The sequence below is a fragment of the Colletotrichum aenigma genome (assembly GCF_013390185.1).
Source record: "Colletotrichum aenigma strain Cg56 chromosome Unknown KSG_Cg56_contig30, whole genome shotgun sequence".
NCBI classification, from domain to species: domain Eukaryota; kingdom Fungi; phylum Ascomycota; class Sordariomycetes; order Glomerellales; family Glomerellaceae; genus Colletotrichum; species Colletotrichum aenigma.
Genome location: NW_023500936.1, coordinates 1,560 through 19,251, shown reverse-complemented (window position 1 = coordinate 19,251; position 17,692 = coordinate 1,560). Strand labels below are relative to the sequence as shown.

The following is a 17,692-nucleotide window of genomic DNA, read 5'->3' as shown; positions in this document are numbered from 1 at the left end:
AGTACGGGGGGGGGGCGTCTCGAAGAACCCCTATAGAGCTAAGTTCCGACGGTCCGGTGTACCCCTTCTCGGAATTGGGACAAGCTGTTCGCCTATCCGTGTAGGCAGCGGCGTATAGCGCATAGATAACGTCCCGCGGCAGGCTGCTGCTACCGGCTCTTTGCTGGCGGGAAGTCAGGTTTGCGATTCCGAATCTACCTTGCGTAGGGGCCTTTTCATGGGCCTCGACGACTACCCGTTGCGTGCTGGATCGTCTCGACGGCGTTGTCCGCAGGCCAAGGCCAACGTCGGCTGTCGGCCGTGTTCGTACCGCCCAGGCTTGGTTGCTTGAATAGCTCGAATGGCTCAATTGGCCCGGGTGGCTCGAGTGGCGCGAATGGCTCGAACGGCTCGAATGGCCCGGAGCTCACCACGTACAGCCCCAAGTTTGAGCCGGCGTAAAAATCCAACACAGGCTGACTTCCTGGCTCTGGTCCCGTCACAGAGCCCGTTTCCGGCTCATAGACGCCTCTTCCCGTGGTGGTGGAGATGGGGCTTGTGGTGGCAAACCACCTGTACGCGCTTATCTCGTGGATGACGTGCGCGGGATCCGGTACTAATCCCGCGCGCCATGTTGTTAACGTCGCTGGGCGCCCGTTCTCGGCCTCGGCGCGCTCTCGTAGAGTCTCCAGGCCACTTGCGGCCGTTGGCAGACACGCGGGCTGCTGCGGTGGGGCAAGCTCCTGATGCGCGGCGTAAGAGGAGTTGTTGTTGTGGGTACGGAGGGGCGAAGGTACCGTCGAACAGCCGATGGACGGTTTCGTCTCGCTGCCGCCGGCGTTAGCGATCTTCCCGGGGAGGGGCAGGTGCATGGCGGCTGTGGAAGAATGACGGCTCGAGGAGGGTTCACAATCGATGTTGCGGCTACAACAGCGGGTGCACGGTTTGACCTCGTCGCACTTGACACGGGCAGCAGCGCATTGCCGGCAAGCGTAAGACACACGACGAGGGCCGGGTGAAGGTCCCGCGTGGTGGTTTCGCTTGCTGCCGTGTTTTCGCTTGCTAGCGTGGTTTTGGCCGCCGCCTGCGTGCCTGGCAACGTGGCGCTTCAGCAGATCGGTTCTGGCAAACGCCTTGGAACATATAGGGCATGCACAGCGCTTGCTGGAAGTGTAGGTCCGGATGTGTCGTGCGAGATACGCAGGGCGAGAGTACCGTCGCTGGCAGTGTGGGCACTGGTAGAGGCCGGCTGCCGCGGCGTCGTTCCGGTCGGCCGGAGCTGAGGCCGGGACAAGGGGGGATGCCGGCTGATCCTGTTGCGTGATCGGGTCGGCGACCGACACATCAGACGGCGCTAGACCGACCGAACCCGGAGCGGGTGCTTGGGGTCTTGTGTTGACAGCCGCACCCGGCGGTGATGACGGCTGCGCGTCCGGTGGGATGTCGTTGTTAGAGAAGTCCATGCAGGCGATCTGCGACCTAAAACGGCGGCCCGTCGTCGGTTCCAGCAGAGAGTCGGGCGTGCAGGGGGGGTGGGCGGCGCGCAGCGCCGGAGGGATCTGACGGCGTGACATGCCGAGATGGTGGCGTCGGGACACGTATGTACGGTGTATCCGTACCTTGCGGTCCGTTAGGCTGGGATTGCCGAGTACGGCGCCGGCGGACGACCCTCAGGGGCGGAGGACTCGGCGGTAAGAGACAAATGCGGCATGAGGCGTCCGAAATGGGAGAGGCGACGATGAGATGACGATGGAAAAGTGGTCTCTACCCGCAGCGTGCTGTCTGTCTCCTTGTGAGCCTGGCCTGCTTGGGTAAGGTATAAGTGGGTAGGGATGGTGCGCTGGACCTTGTTGGGTGGGCAGACGTTGCTCAGTCACACTGCGTTTGAGTGGCGGCTGTTGACAAGTTTACTGCCGGTAGAGAGATGGGAGCATGGTTAAGTAAAGAGAGGTTATGAGGGACAAAGCCTCGCATTGACTGACCCTAACAAGCCGTATGTGTTCGCGGACAGCAGCAATCGAACCAGTACCAAACTCAACTAAACGACGTGATGCTAAACCCATCCCTACGGTCACGGCGCGATGGGCAGCGAAACACATGGCTGGTATACTGACGACAGGGGGTGGGTGTCTCTCCACCAAGTCCGTCCAGGTGCCCAGGTGCCCAGTCGCGCAGGCGCCCGGGATCGGAGCGACCTGATTGTGCGGATACGCAGCAGTGTCCGCCACAAAAGGGAAGGCCCGTGGGGCTGGGGTTGGCTTGTCACGATTTGGACCCGACCTCCGCCCGTACCGCGCAGGGATGAAGAATCGCAGAGATCAGAGTAGGTATGTACCGCTTGTCGTGGTCGCGACGCAAACAACGTCGCAGGACGACTATCTGCGGGCGTCTTTAGGTCCAGCAACAAGTTTTTTATTTTCTGTCCCCCCCCCCCCCCCCCCCCCCAAAATAAAACAAAGCAGGTAGTAAGGGAGCTGGTGGAGTCCTTGAAACAACGGCCATCTCCGAACGGATCAGGGTCCGCTGTGCTTCGCCGGGTCAGGCCCGGCGAATCGGTCGCGGCTGTGACGCCGGCGGGCAGAGCGGGCAGCTAGTGGGGTTAAGCACAACCAAGACCACCTAACTCCAACTGACTGGTGAGAGCCGAAGGGTCTTGCAGGGTTGCGTTGAGCCTGCCTGTCCACAACGTACCCGCGTCGGGGGGATCATCCATTCTTCCCCTCGTGTGAGCAGAATCTTGAGCCAGAGCCTCTCGACTTTGCGCACGTGAACACTTACTCGCGTGGTCAACTGTCGACCGTCTCATCCGCCCGCGGGGCCCTAGATAGCGATATGGAGGTGGAAGACGTCCATCCACAGTTCCCCACAGAACCCCTATCGATAGGGCGAGACGAACCAGCCGGGGACATTCACACGTCCTTTAACGCTTGGTCCGCAAGGTTACTAGATGGCGGGATCAGGACTCGTCTGTTGTGGTCTGTAAACCAGGCGTAATCATCATGAAAACCGCCCAAGCAAAGTCGTTAGGCGATGGCAGGCTTGGGCCTATATAAATAAGACTACCTAGCTATCTACTATAGGGCTAACCTTGGTTTAAGTGGTGTAGAATCTCCTTGAAAACAGCACGTATACGAGCGACTTCGCATCAATGACCCCGTCGTGACACACTCAACAGGTTCTCACCCCTCGCTTACCGGTCCCCGGACGAAGCATACAGTGTCGACGGCTGATCCTGATGACGAGGAAGCCCAAGTCTTCTGCCTGTCTAATGATTGCCTGCTCTGCGGGTCATGGGGCACGCGTGGCCGGTGCTCGCTGTCGAGCGGACCGTAATGACTTGTCGCAGGAGGGGTCGGGCGGGGAGCAAACACGGCTGCTGCGATTAGCCATGGTAACCGGATTCCGGAGGGCATTGCCTTGCTCGGAAACTACCTATCCAGTCGTATTGCGGGGGATTGCGAGAGCAGAAGCTTATGTGGGCAGGGCGACTGCATGTCATGTATCAACAGTGGTTTATTCTTCGAGTAAGATTTATGACTTAATCTTTAAACAAAATATAAAGCGTAAATATGAGAAGCCGCACGTTCCACGGCGTTGCGTTTCGTGAGCGCGTCTAAAAGTGCCCCCACGCGGACGCTACTAAAGAACAGGTATCTATCTACAAGCCGATCGCAATGAGCCGATGTGTGGGAGCCAAGCTGCTCAAGTGCCGAGAGCTGCGCTCCCGTCCGGTGCCTTGTTAAGTTGGCCCTATACGGACTCCGCGGCAGTATCATCAGCAGCGGCCTTCTTGGCAGCAGTCTTCTTTAAGGTGGTCTTAGAACCGGTTTTGCTCGCGGAGGTCTTTCTGGAAGATGCCCCGCCGGTAGAAGTCTCGTTAGCTGAAGTCTCATCAGCGGTGGTCGCGCCGGTGGAGGTCTCGTCGGTGGTGGTCGCGCCAGTAGAGGTCTCATCAGCGGCGGTCGCGCCGGTGGAGGTCTCTTCAGCGGTGGTCTCATCAGCAGCAGTCGCTCCGGTGGAGGTCTCATCAGCGGTGGTCTCATCAGCGGTGGTCGCGCCGGTGGAGGTCTCGTCGGTGGTGGTCGCGCCAGTAGAGGTCTCATCAGCGGCGGTCGCGCCGGTGGAGGTCTCGTCAGCGGTGGTCTCATCAGCAGTAGTCGCGCCGGTGGAGGTCTCGTCGGTGGTGGTCGCGCCGGTAGAGGTCTCTTCAGCGGTGGTCTCATCAGCAGCAGTCGCTCCAGTGGAGGTCTCATCAGCGGTGGTCGCGCCGGTGGAGGTCTCGTCGGTGGTGGTCGCGCCAGTAGAGGTCTCATCAGCGGCGGTCGCGCCGGTGGAGGTCTCGTCAGCGGTGGTCTCATCAGCAGTAGTCGCTCCGGTGGAGGTCTCATCAGCGGTGGTCGCGCCGGTGGAGGTCTCGTCAGCGGTGGTCGCGCTGGTGGACACCTTCTTCGTGGAGCCTTTGGTGGTGGATCGCTTCTGGACTTGAGCCTCGTCTACGGAAGACCCGTCGGCGGTCGTCTCGCCGGTAGATCCCTCGGCGCCTGAACCCTCTTCGCCCGTGAAGCCGTCGGCGGCAGTCCCATCGGCAGCAGTCCCATCGGCGGCGGTCCCATCGGCGGCGGTCCCGTCAACGGCATTCCCGTCGGCGGCAGCCCCGTCGACGGCGGTGTCGTCGGCCGCGGTCTCATCAAGGGCGGTCTCGTCAGCCATCGGCTGCTTCGCAGGAAGACCCCCGGAACGAGAGTCCCCGGCGGCCGTTTGGGATGACGCGGGGCGTCTTGTAAAAGGCCGTCCGGAAAAGGGCCGTCCGCTAGAGGGCCGCCTGGTGGAGGGCCGCCTACCAAAGGGGCGCTTGGCGGCGGTCAGCTGGAGTCGGTTGATAGGTAGGGCTTAACATACCTTGAAACGGCTGAAGAAGGATCCGGACTTCCTGCCCGTGGCTCTCCTCGAGAGTGCGTCGCCTTCCCAAAGTCCGTCTTCGGCTGCGGCTTCAGAGCTCGGGGAGACACTGTCTGACTGATATCGGACACTGGCGTCTTGACCCTCAGGCCCTAGTGCAGCGAGATGCCCGGAAAGAGGTCCGCCAGCAGCTTGGACCTCCGCTGGTGGCATTCCCCCGCCTCGGGTGACGTGCATCCCGTTCGCGGGGGCCCCGTGGCTAGACAACACCCATAGAGAGGCGCCAGATAGAAGCACGAGGAGTGGACGCGGTCCGACCATGTTGGCAAAGAAAACTAGAACGAACGTGGGTGAGTGTGGGTAGCGAGTGGCAGGCGTTGAAGGTCAGTTAAAGGAAGGACAAGAGAGAAATATGGCTGTTGTGGTGGCTGGTTGCTGTTTGGGCAGGAGAAGATCTGGCTTTTGATAGTAGATATATACTGCTTCCCGTCAGCCTCTAGAACATGGAACATGCCACAGTGACCCAGACTACCTCCGCCTCCTCTCCCTTTGATGAGCCTGCTTCGTGGGATATCCGCGGCGGGGGGCAGGGCACACTGGCCAGTCCGATCAAGGCGCCCGGTGACATCGGAATTGACGAAGAACGGCATCAGCGGACGCATGGGTCACGACGACTGGGCTTCCCTTCTTCGCGTGAGCCGTCGCCCGACAAGGCTGCCTCGTAGCAAGCAACCGACTGACGGCCTCACCGGACGTTTGGTCAGGCCAATCTGACGAGCCGGAAGTCACTCGACGGGACGACGGAGAACCCCAATGCCAGGCGGTAATATGTTTAGAGAGCCTTTCTTTCGTGTGCGGGATGCGGTTGACTGTCTTCTAGCTGGTCTCGCAGGTTCTCGAAATAGTAGTCCTTGCTGCCGACACGTATATTATCCCCACCGCCCTCCACCGGAGCGTAATTAGTCTTCCGGGTCTGCGGAGGCTGGGCAGGGCGTGCCTGGCCGTGACTCGTCAACGAAGACCGGGTATAGCATCAATCTGCACTCGGCCGGGGAGGCCAGTGTCGGCAGATTCAACGACATCCCGTCCAGTGGGCCGTAAGTGGGGCCCTCTGGCCGCTAGGAACTATGTTGGTCTCGCCGTCGGACAACCCGAGGGCTGCAAGAGAAGTGATAGAGAGTGCGGCGTGTCTGTCGTCCATCCAATCCACAGGGCCTCCTCTTCACTCAAACAGCAGTATGGCCTTTGTCCAGCACTGTAGAGGCGCGTATAGTCCACGTAGGCCTAGCCTGTGGTATACGCGGAAAAGTCGCCAGTTTATGGCTAGGCAAGGTAGTTGACGGGTCGTACATCTAAAAGTAGACGGTAGAGCATGTTTTGATGAAGCATCGGACCTCCCGACGACGGCTTTGTCCGTCTCTTGGCCGCTGGGTGCGGGTGATTCTGACCGCGTTGTCCCGGCCTCCTCCACGACCGCGTCCGAGGGGGCCGGCGGCTGCAAATAACAGAGGTCGTCACGACCCACCAGGCTCCGCCTTGGGATGACTTGCGCAGGCCCCTTTGTGTGATAAGTCTGTCTGTTAGTAGACTGTAAACATACTGCTGGGCGATATACGCATCTAGGTACTACAAAGCCTCAAGATCAGTGAGGAGGACCAACAAGTGCAATGCAGCCGCTGCCTGTGTTAGTTGGACGAGAATCCATGGGGCAGATAACATGAAAACACAACAAAGGAAGGTGGGTCGTATATTCTCACGGTCGTGGCCCATTCGGAAGTCCAGAAGTAATAGGACCCTTTGAATATATGTGTATTATAAAAAAAAGAAAAAGGAAATTAAAAAAGAATTAACTAATTCATTGACGCCTTGTCGGCGCAGGGCAAGCTGTGTACCTAGTATACTGCAAAAGGTGCGTTACATTGAGGCCCCCACCGAGACCGCTCAGGCCGTCCCGCGCACATTCAAACCGTGGACTGCGACCTCGTCCATACTTGTACGCCAGCTCCAGCTAAAACAACAGGAAACCAGATACAAGCCATCCGCGGTACACTCCCCGATTGGCTCACTTTCGCTCGCCATCCGAACCGCCCGCCATCCGTCCGATGACCGTCAGCCCTACCTTACCACATCTAGCCCCACACGGTGTGGCCAGGGGTGCCGTCAAACAGCCAGCTAACGAAGCCCGGCTCCTGGTTCGGCGGAACACCGACGATCTGCGGGGCTGGCACCGCGTGGAGACGCGCGTCGTTATCGACTCCGAGGAGCTCTCTGGCCTTAGCGACCAGGGGCGACCTCAGGCGGACGAGATGCATAATCACCAGCTGCCGCAGATCGTATGTCAGGTCCTGCTGGACGTTAACGAGGGCCCCAGGGGTCTTCTCAATGATCCAGCTGATATCCTTCATGTCCTTGTCGTTCTTGTTGCGATGGTCTGCGGCCAAAGCGTAGACCTTGGACTTGAAGATCTTTCCAAGTCTCATCACGTGGATGGTGAGCGCCTTCTTGGCCCTCGTCTCCTTTTGGATATCCTTTGAGTTGGCTCTGAGATTTTCGGGTGTGGTGAGCGTGCCTATGATGTACGTCAATATCGCTCCACGAACGAACGAGCTCCCCACCCCCCCCGGGTGGGGGTAAGGCAAGGCAAGGCAAGGAGTAAGGTAAAGCTAACCTGCAATGATCATATCAACCTCGATATACTTCGGCTTCGACGAGCTCCCTTGGTTGTGGTAGACCCGCAGGTGGGAATCGCTTGGCCATCCGGGGCCGGGGAGAATAAACTTCTTGTCCTTGCTCAGCGCTGTCTTGAGCTTGGACATCGTCGTCTGGACGACAATGTCAATGTCGCCGGTATAACGGCTGGGCTGGCCGTGGATCTTCAAGGCAAGGCCGCCGGCGACAGCCCAGGGAATTCTGTTTCGATCTAAAAGCTGGCTGAGGGTGTCGAGGCTGTCCATGAGGTGGAAGAAGTTGACGTCGGATTCCGACTCCTTCTGGAGCATCGCTGCCTCCTGGGCACTGAACCAGCCCTTCTTGATGTCTCTGCCGACGAGCGAGCCGGCCGTGGTGAGATGCACGTGCGCTCCGGCGTCGTCTTCGGCCCCGAGGTCTCCTGCTGATGACGGCAGGACGGGAGCGGCGAGGCCCGGAACATGCTGCGTTGCGAGCGGTACGGCCGAGGCCGAGGCCGCCAGAAGGCAGCCTAGAGTGGCAAGAGACCAGTGCATGACGAAACGAGCGAGGGAAACGATAGAAAAAAGATTGAATGGGAAGGCGAAGCCTGAAAACGACTAAAGGAGCGTGAAGTTGGATTTCGCGGGGAAGGGACGCCTTCAATGTAGGGACCTGCAGGACAACGTGTCGGGGGTCTTCGAAGTGAGATCGAGGACGTTGCGCAGACCGGAGGGGTTAAGTAGTGAGAGGACAACGCTTGCAACGCACCGTGTTCCGCGGAGGGCTAGGAGTTCCACGCTTTCCCCCCCCTCAGGCGAATGAGCTTTCTGGTGTTTTCGGCACTTTGACAACAGCAATAACCAGGCCTAGAGACTGGGTCCGGTTGGGGATCTCAGCAAAAGGCTGACGGCGGCGTCTCCGAAGGCCGAAAGCCCACTTCGTCGGTGCGGCTGCCCGGACGGCAATATCCGATCGAGAGCCACCACACACGCTGGTGTCCCTCATCCTCTTCGACGAGGATGCTGTGGGAGGCATGTTGCGATGCGCATGTTGCGATGCTTTCCTCGTCCTGAGCGCAGCCCCAGTAAGCACTCGAAGAGGGCTCTTCCCCGCAGCGGACCGGCTGCCAGCTCGGCTGAAGGCGACCACGGCCCCGTCCCCTCCCCACCCCCCCATGAGAGCCAAGACCCTAGGGCCTGGTGTCAACGGGATTGAACTCGGACGTAAATGTTCGTTCAGCTGCAGACAGCGGCATACGGAAAGTCCTGCGGTGTCGAGATGTTCTAGACGGCGGGCTGACCGTCTGGTCTAGCGTTAATATCTCCTCCTCACTCTATAGCTAGGCTCCTCCTAGCTCTGGAGACGCCGAGATATTTAGGAATATTATTGATCAGTCGAACGCACGCATGATATCCGGATAACTTTGTAGCCAGCCGTCGTGCGAGAGCTTCACCTCTCTCCTTCACCTCTCTCTCCTTCTCTGTTTCACCCTCCCTCCTTCTCTCCTTCTCTCCTTCTCTCCTCTACTCTCCTCTACTCCCCTTTATTCTCTCTCTCTCTATCTCTCTCTCTCTATCTCTCTCTTTCTCTCTCTCTCTCTATCTCTATCTCTATCTCTATCTCTATCTCTATCTCTATCTCTATCTCTATCTCTATCTCTATCTCTATCTCTATCTCTATCTCTATCTCTATCTCTATCTCTATCTCTATCTCTATCTCTATCTCTATCTCTATCTCTATCTCTATCTCTATCTCTATCTCTATCTCTATCTCTATCTCTATCTCTATCTCTATCTCTATCTCCCTATCTCACAGTCACTCTGCTCACCATTGTCTTCAATCACCAAGGCGATAACACCTACGTCCTTACATCATGTCTCTCGAGAGGGACGCCGCGAGGCTGTACAAACCGCTGCACACGCTTTGTGTCTTGTTGATATTCGCTCTCTTTGCTGGTAGCTCTCTTGCCGCTGTCGCCGCCGCCAGCCCCGTCCCAGGAGGTGCACCTGTTGAACCAGAGGGCTTGGAAACGGATGCTTGGAACAGCAGTGTCGCGGCTGAGGCGTTGGTCGCCCGGGGTATCCAGCGCCCGTCTACCGCCGCGGACTCTCAGGTCAGAGAGGTCATTGAGATCCTGGCCGGCGCCCCGGGCAGCAAGATCCCCGGCCCGTCCCAGGCTTTGAAGGCCGTTGAGACTCAGCTGCAGAGGGGCCTCCAGGCTCGCGGCAGGAACAAGGGGAAGATCGAGGTCTTCTTCATCATCTATGGCGGGAGCAACGGCGACGTCCCCCTGCTCTCGTCGGTGCTCCAGGGCATGCTCGACAGACCGGCCATCTTCGACGTCAAGCACGCCATCGTCCTCGGCGACAGCTACCGGGACTTCTTCCCCGAAGGTCTCAAGGCCAAGTTCGCCAATGACAACCGAGAGTGGGCCTCGAAGACGAACCCGCCCCGGCGCGACCAGGCGGTCGCCATGTTTATGCAGAAAATGGCGTCCATCCTCCACGGTTGGTCGCCCGACCTCATCGTCGCGAGCCACTTCATCCCCCCCTCCGCTACAACACCGGACCAGCGCCGCCAGATCCAGCAGCTGACGGCGCCCACCCGGGACCGGATCCTCGTCGAGCTCCAGGTCTTTTACCTTCCCGGCATCCGCTCCACCGCCCTCACAAAGAAGGACATCAAGCCCAACCATATCCGCATCTACGCACAGCAGCCCGAGATCTGGGACAGCTCATCCCCCAGCGCCGTCGGGGCGGCCATGGTCGGCAAGCTACCCCGGCTGTCGGCTCGCTCCAGCACGGCCAGACCGGGCCGCCAGGGAGAGGTGTACTCGTGGATCGACAAGCAGGGCAAGCGGCCCATCTTCTACATGGGAATGGGTATGAAGGAACGCCCCTTCGACAAGGACCACGCCTTCCCGGCATTCTTTGAGGTCGCCAAGCAGGAGCTGGCCGCCCTCACCGACTGGAGCTTCATCATCCTGCACAACGTCAAACGGTCCGAGTCCAGCTTCCGGCGCGTCACCCACAACGGACGCGTCTTCCATCTCTTTGTGGGTGAGACGTCGTGGGCCACGCTGTTCCCGGAAATGTCCCTGGTACTGACCCACGGCGGCGTCGGCTCCATGACGGACGCCATCGCCGCCGGCGTCCCCCAAATCATCCTGCCGACGGACTACGCCGCCGACCAGACGTACTTCGCACGTCGCCTCGAGAGGATGGGCGTCGGCATCGGCCTGCCGCAGATCCCCTACGCCGCGCTCTCCAAGACGGACTACGTGTCCGTCAGGGAGATCCGGGACGCCTTCTCCAAGATCAGGACCAACAGGAAGCACTACACGGACGGCATCAGGCCGTTCCGGAAGAACCTGGCCGATACGAATGCCCTCGACAACACCTTCGAGCTCGTCGAGAGGATGTGCGCGGGTTTGGTTGCCCGGAACTAGCGTCCTAAGGCTGAAACCCGTTAGTATCAAGACAGTCTAAGCAAGATTCGGCACGCTGTAATAAGTGTGGTGTGTGGTGGACGGCCATGGGATGGATGGACCTCATGCTCTGTTTAGTAGCAATGTACTAGGTAATCAATGAAGTACAATAGATAATGATGGCGTTCCTGTAAAGATCTCGTTGCCCTCTAAACAGCGGCTCATGCTATGCCCAACTAGCATGGTTGGCGTTCGGGGATATGTCAAGTAGAAACAGTATAGTTCCTACCAATTAGACGTTAGTCGCGCTATGTTGCTGCCGGACGTCGAGCTCGCTCGGTCTTTTTCTTGAAAGCCTTCTCTTGAAAGCCGTCGCCCAGGTGGCTCACGGAATCGGCGACGGACCTGCGGCAAGCCGTGGATGCCGGCGATGTCAGTTTCTTGTCGTGTCGTGGTGACCTAAAATTAGCTCTCTGTGAGGTCGAGAGACGAGTGGGGGATTTTGTTGGAGGGTTGACCAAGCAGAAAATCCCCCAGCGTTGACTCGTACACGTTTGAGCATGTGCGCCTCGATGACGGTTGCGGTACGTACGAAATCTGGTTACCATAGTATGTACGTAATAATACAATAGGTATCCGGGTGAGGCATCCGAATCCAAGACGAGGCAACACGGGTAGGCTTGCGCCAAGAACACAGCGTCAGTTGACAAATGACGGCTGTCTGGGTCGACCGAGGGCGAAGGCAGGCAGGTCGGATCCTAGTGAATCGCCGAGCATATTTATATATACGCTAATCTTAATCTCAATCTACCAGCCGTCAAGCGGTGTTCATCATAGATCGTCAGACAATGGTTGATAGATGTGGTAACCGTCTCTCGATCCAGCATCGTACCGAGTGCTCATGCAACAGTTCAACGAGGGACGGGAGACGCAACTTTCTTACGGCAGGCCAGCAGACAGTGTACAGATGACCGCGAGGCCCCGAGCAGTAGCCGCTGACCTGGTAGCTCAAACGCGCGGTTGTCCAGCTTGCCTGCGGACTGTCCGAAGCCGTTTGTTTAAAGACTCGAGACTTCTGACGAATAATCTTCCGCCGCAGGCACCGGAACCGAAGGAGACAGGGAACAAAAAACACCTTGGTCGGCAAAGTAGACTTCACTTCCCCCCTACCCTGACCCCTTGTCTTTCTAACTGCGGTAGTGTCCCTTGCTGACTGCCTCACCTGCGGCTACCTCGGCCCCACTCCATTCAGATCACGACTAGGGTTATAACGTAATTTTGGTGCCCAGACAATGCCATGCCATCGCCTAAATGGCGTTTAATTGACCCCAACTTCGATCGCGCCGCGCTGTGAAGGCCCCCAATCCTTTCCTTTTCCTTTCCCTCTGTTTCTCTGTTCCTCCCCCCTTGGAGGTTTTTTTTTTTTTTTTTTTTTTTTTTTTGTCTTTCTTTTGTCTTTGACCGGGTTTAGTGGATACGTGCCCTTGCTAAGGTTCGAATGGCACTACCGGTTAGTTATAGCCCCGCAATTAATTGTTGGATGGAAGCCAATCCGCGACGGTTCCCGGTCATTGTGTAACTGGGCCAGTACGGCGAAGATGGTCTCTCGCTGGTCATATATTCAACGTTTCACAGAGCAAAGTAAAGACTTCCGCGTGAGGTAGCTGTGGAGGAAAGAGCTGCAGCATCGTGGCGCCGTATGCCGACAATGACTTTCAACGTACTAGTTGCATCTTTGACGTTGATGGGGAGTAGTCTTTCGTTCCTGACGACGTTTGGCGCATTGATCTCCATCGGTCTCCAACGCACCCGGCGCCGGTCTTTGCGCCACATCCTCATTCTCAACCTCATGGTGGCCGGTAATGTGGTTCCCGTCAAGATTGTTCCGAGAGGACGAGAGGGCTAACGGCTTCCGAATGAAAAAGAATTCATTAACTCGGGCAACAACACCGTCTCGGGGATCATATACATCCGAGACAGAGGGTTACGACGCGGAACAGCATGTGTCCTGAACAGCGTGATTGGTCAACTGTCGGTGCAAGCGTCTGATTTTTCCATCCTCGCCATCGCTATTGCCACACTTCTGGTAGTGAAACAAAAAACGTCCATGGCGGAGGGGACGTTCCTCGAGAGGGTCTCCATCTGCTTCTGCGTGTGGATCGTCCCTATTGCGACCAGCGTCGCGGCGGCTGCCATCGGCGTCGTGGGGCCCGTCAGCGGGAACTGGTGCTGGATAACGTGGGACCGACCAGATCTCCGATTTGCCCTCACCTACGTTTGGCGTCTGTGGATCATGTTTGCCACCGTTTCCATCTACGCTTATGTCTGGTGGTACCTCGGCCAGCGCCTTCGGCCCGCTGCAATGGCGCCGGCTTCCTTAGGCTGGACCAGAAGCTTGACGACCACTGCTGCTCCGTTGACAGCACGCCAGACGACCGTGAGTCGATTGGACGTGGATTGGCCACGGCCGCAAGTCGCGGCTATGGGTGGGGGACACCCTCCACGGACCGCAGAACCGCTGGGATACGACCTTCCCCCGCTGGCGACGGACGCCACAGCGTTGCCTGTTACGAGGTGTTTGACATCAGACAGCAGTACCAGAAGCATGCTATCGCCGTGTAACTCTCAACCGTGGGGAGATGATTACCTGGCGGACTCCCGACCGAGCTCTAGCCGAGACGTCGGCGCGAGTGATAAAGTAACGCTGCCGAATCTCACCGCTGCGGCGACAGCTCATCATTCGATTGACGAGCAGACCCGGAGATTGGAGCGGCGCATCAAGCGCATGATGCTTCTCAACTCGTATCCCATCTTGTACATCCTGCTCTGGATCCCCGCCCTTGTGAACAGAGTGATGGAAGCGTCTGGGGTCGAATCGCATGGTTTGCTGCTAGCGGCTCTGCAGAGCTCGAGCCAGTTCATCGGCTTCGCTAACGCGGTCACGTACTGCCTCCATGAAAGCTTGGAGCGAAGATCGAACGGGAATGCTGTTCGCTGGCTACCTCGAACGTCATGAGCCGAATGAAGCTGGTGTTCGTGCATCCACAGGGCTGGACAGCCCAGAACCCGGTCCTTTCCATCAAATTGCAGCAGGACGCCTTCGGAAACATGCTTTGTTATGCTTGACAACCATTAAGCTTTTGTACTCTACGCTGCTGGGCCCACGGAATAGTCAGTGTCTAAACTGCTTAGTAACATAGAGGTTGTTGGTTAATTAATAGACTGCTCTAGGCGGGAAACTGATCAGGTTCTTAGCCTCTGTAGTTGAAGCTTGCCTCTTGTGCTAATGATGATGATGGCACCTTCTGAGCACAGCGGACGCGTTAGGACGTGTATTTTAACACGTCGTTGGTAAGGAGTAGTAGGCGTACCCGTCTCGCGTCATAGCAGCGACCCCGGCATTCCCAGCTTAGCCATTCTGTTTCGTCGAGGTTCCCCATTCGTGTAGGGGTGGTCAGAGAGAGAAGAGATGGGCGGCGCGTAGGGTTTTGGCCAATAGTTGTACACATGTGGTTGGATGTACTCCAACGCCGAGCAAGTACCCGACCCTATATAGATGTGCCCCTGTCAATCGGACCACCCGAGACGTAGGATCAAAGTCTTTCCATGTTCGACGGCGTCCCGTACTGCTTTTCGATACGGTGCGACTGCCCTACGTGCCGAACTCAGTCATTAAGCATTTACTACCTAACAATTTAACTATCACATCCTCTGTCAAAGAGCCCCTGTGATGACTACTCCAAGCATCATCACTATCTTGTGCATGTAGGCTGCAGCCCTTGCTGAGAGCGCCAGACCTTGTCAACAACAGATACTCAGGTCGATTGCAGAGTACGTATAGAGGGGAAGGGGTTTGGTCTGATCATGGACGGTTTGATCTTGGAATCGTAAGGCACTTAGTTGGGTAGAAAGTAAAGAAACCGAAGAGACAGAAGCTGGCTTTGATATTGCTGTTGCAATCTCTACGGCTCCCGGTAGCCCGCTAGAGGCTGGTAAAGCCTCATAAAACGACGGAGGGCCTTCTTTATCAGGTGTCCAATGTGTGCGTGAAACACCACCCACCTCCCCTGCTGATGACGCGCCTAGAGCGGATGCGGCTGACTCAGCCGATCAGGGGACGCGGATCTCTCCGGCCCGTCCACGCCTACTCATAATATGCGGGATCTCTCACCACATCTACGACTTCAACGGTACAGTGCATCTCCGCCCAAGGTGCTGACCGACAGTTGTCCTGGACCAACAGAAAGTACAGAGGTTTTAAGATAGTACTACGCAGTCGGCCACACTGCTTTATCTCTCACCTACTAGTAGCTGTTTACTTATCTCTCTACTATCGGATTGCTAGCGCTGTTGGTGGGATTATGCAATATACCTTATGTTATCAAGCTGCGTGTTGTTTCCAATGACATCGACACCTTGCATGCGCCTTTCCGACGTGTTTTTAACACCCGATAGACCTGATAACCTGCTTTGCCTCGGGGAAAGCATGAAGCTGCCCCGGCTTGACGGCCGTGGCTTATGAGTATCGGCGCCTGTTTCAAGGTTAGGTATCGACACTAGTACAAGCCACGAGCAGGTCAGGGCGTGCAACTGTGGTGTTATGAGGCGAAAGCTGTTGTGATAATCGACCCCTCATCATCATTCCTAGTCGTACACTTTATAGCTATGAGTCTATGGGAACTAAGCGCAGCGGTCGTTACGTCGCATGGTCTATAGTGGAGGGTCGAAGGTAGCTACGCCACAGGGAAGGGCTGACGATCACCACGCATCCCCAGGTAGTGTCCTGGAGCCACCGCGGCAGCTGATCCTGAGATATGTACTAGTAAGGAGAGACGATCCTGGCATGACATACCCATCCGTCGCTGTTTCGGGTCAGGCGTGGTGACAGCCTCAAGAAGAGTGGCCTGAAATTCAACCAAGTGGATGAGAGAGCAGGGCCCACGAGATTATTGGTTATGATGAGTCAGTACAACATGGTTCGCGGTTGGTTCCTCAACCAATGACTTCTTAAGGCCGCCTCGTCCGATCTTTACATTCCTTCCCCGCTGTACCGTCGGGAACTCTCACAGGTAGCTTCATTCAGCAGTTTCCCCTGCGCCGACCCTATCCTTCGTGGCTCTGCTGGCTCTGTGATACGCCACGAACGCTCCACGCTCGTTCCGTCAACAAATCATCATCGCACTGTGAATGATTTTTCTCCTGTTTTCTTCTTGTTTCTCCTTTTTCTAAGGGAGCTCTTTGGCTTCTTCATATGTTCGACGGCTAGATGTCTCCGCTTAGCTTCGATATAATAGGACTTCTTCGCCTGGTACAGGCCCCCGCAATGATTAGGATAGTTTCGCTATTCGGGCCGCGTAAGTTTTATGAACAAAGGTTTTTTTGGCAAGTCCTATGGAAGTCAAGAAAGAATCTTGTTGTATGTATATTTAACCATAAATCCTATGTATGTATCTTTAGAAGGATTCTGAATATTACTAAATATCTCGATTCGGCCGACCGAAAACACTTATAGGACGCCCGCCCTCATCACCCGCCCCCGCCGACCACTGGACCTCTACCCCGATTCATGCATCAAGGGACATAGCTAAGGTACTTTTACCACACAAAACACTATTTCCACACACTGGTGGTAGGGTCTCTGAATCACTTTGGGCTCGGACAAGAACATGACTATCCGGGCAACGGCCGTTCCGTTCATCTGAGCATGCCCAGTCAACCCTATACTCCCTCCGCCGCCCACGATGCAGCCGAGACCGCCCATTAAAGACAACCACAGACCTGGCTGGTCCCTTCTGCCTTAGTAGTGGAAGCCCTGACCGTTGCAGTAAGGGATGGGGTAGACGGTGCTGTTGCAAAGTCGGATGACGCCTTTGACGAAATCGAGATTGCCGAAGCTTTGGTCAGTGTAGGTGTCAGAAGTGAACGGCGTACTGATCGGGCGATGACTGCAGCCGGTGAGCAGACGCCCGGTGACACGGCGGACGAGCGGCTGCGATACGACGAGGGCATGCTGGCCTTCGGGGACGGTGAAGCTGAGTGTCTGGCTGTCGGAAGTCGTCCACCGCTGGGCGTAGTTGACTGAGAGAGACATGCCTAGGGCCACTTTTGCGAAAGCAACGTTGGCGGTTGAGCTAACACTGACTGAATTCCCAACGGAGTAGCCTTTGGCCACAGAGGCGGTGGCAGTGCCACCATGGGAGCTCAGTATGGGCGAGATGGCGACATCCCAGTTGAGGAACTCCTCGTCGGACTCGACCTGGACCTCCGTGCTCCTTCCGCAGTCGCGACGGGCGACGCTGTCCCCGGCAGTAGATGGCACGGTCATCTGGACAGTTCTGGGCGCAACACGCGCAAGTAGAGCGTCGTACTCTGCCGTCTTGAGAATTCTGTGGGAACCATCCTCGTTCACAGCGACGACGTCATCGAAGCGCAGAGGGTAAGGGGCAGGCTGGGAGACAGCAACAGCGGCAGCAGCACTGAGTAGGCCAAGTGCAGTGATGAAGAACGACCGTCTCATCTTGGATGACATGTCGACAACGAACGCGTAGTGTATCGATGGGTGGACGATAGAGAGTGATGGGGGCGGGAAGATGTCAGCTAGTCGTGGACTAGATGAGGGAAACGAGCGTACAGCGCAGGGCGCAGAGTGGTGAGGAGGCTAGATGTTCACGAAACGGGACTGGGCGGCTGCGGTCGTTCATATATACTTTCGGACGT

At 57.0% G+C, this 17,692-nt stretch overlaps 6 protein-coding genes across 6 annotated transcripts; 2 read left to right on the top strand and 4 right to left on the bottom strand.

Annotated features, from left to right (window-relative positions):
- Positions 1-215: 215 nt before the first annotated feature.
- On the bottom strand, positions 216-1,553 carry CGCA056_v015100 (Zinc finger protein 444; the record flags this gene model as incomplete). The annotated part of the gene is made up of 1 exon (XM_037330341.1): positions 216-1,553. One exon carries the CDS (start codon positions 1,551-1,553, stop codon positions 216-218), a length of 1,338 nt encoding a protein of 445 aa, XP_037171272.1.
- A 2,176-nt stretch (positions 1,554-3,729) lies between these two features.
- CGCA056_v015099 (Protein TIC 214) lies at positions 3,730-5,199 on the bottom strand (the record flags this gene model as incomplete). The annotated part of the gene is made up of 2 exons (XM_037330340.1): positions 3,730-4,830; positions 4,879-5,199. 2 exons carry the CDS (start codon positions 5,197-5,199, stop codon positions 3,730-3,732), a joined length of 1,422 nt encoding a protein of 473 aa, XP_037171274.1.
- Positions 5,200-7,007: 1,808 nt separating this feature from the next.
- CGCA056_v015098 (uncharacterized protein) lies at positions 7,008-8,102 on the bottom strand (the record flags this gene model as incomplete). The annotated part of the gene is made up of 2 exons (XM_037330339.1): positions 7,008-7,447; positions 7,547-8,102. The coding sequence occupies 2 exons, from the start codon at positions 8,100-8,102 to the stop codon at positions 7,008-7,010; spliced, it is 996 nt and encodes a 331-aa protein (XP_037171273.1).
- Positions 8,103-9,421: 1,319 nt separating this feature from the next.
- Positions 9,422-10,996, top strand: CGCA056_v015097 (Sterol 3-beta-glucosyltransferase; the record flags this gene model as incomplete). Its single annotated transcript, XM_037330338.1, has 1 exon — positions 9,422-10,996. One exon carries the CDS (start codon positions 9,422-9,424, stop codon positions 10,994-10,996), a length of 1,575 nt encoding a protein of 524 aa, XP_037171270.1.
- Positions 10,997-12,683: 1,687 nt separating this feature from the next.
- Positions 12,684-13,991, top strand: CGCA056_v015096 (uncharacterized protein; the record flags this gene model as incomplete). The annotated part of the gene is made up of 2 exons (XM_037330337.1): positions 12,684-12,834; positions 12,901-13,991. 2 exons carry the CDS (start codon positions 12,684-12,686, stop codon positions 13,989-13,991), a joined length of 1,242 nt encoding a protein of 413 aa, XP_037171269.1.
- A 2,781-nt stretch (positions 13,992-16,772) lies between these two features.
- On the bottom strand, positions 16,773-17,492 carry CGCA056_v015095 (uncharacterized protein; the record flags this gene model as incomplete). Its single annotated transcript, XM_037330336.1, has 1 exon — positions 16,773-17,492. The coding sequence occupies one exon, from the start codon at positions 17,490-17,492 to the stop codon at positions 16,773-16,775; it is 720 nt and encodes a 239-aa protein (XP_037171271.1).
- Between the last annotated feature and the right edge of the window lie 200 nt (positions 17,493-17,692).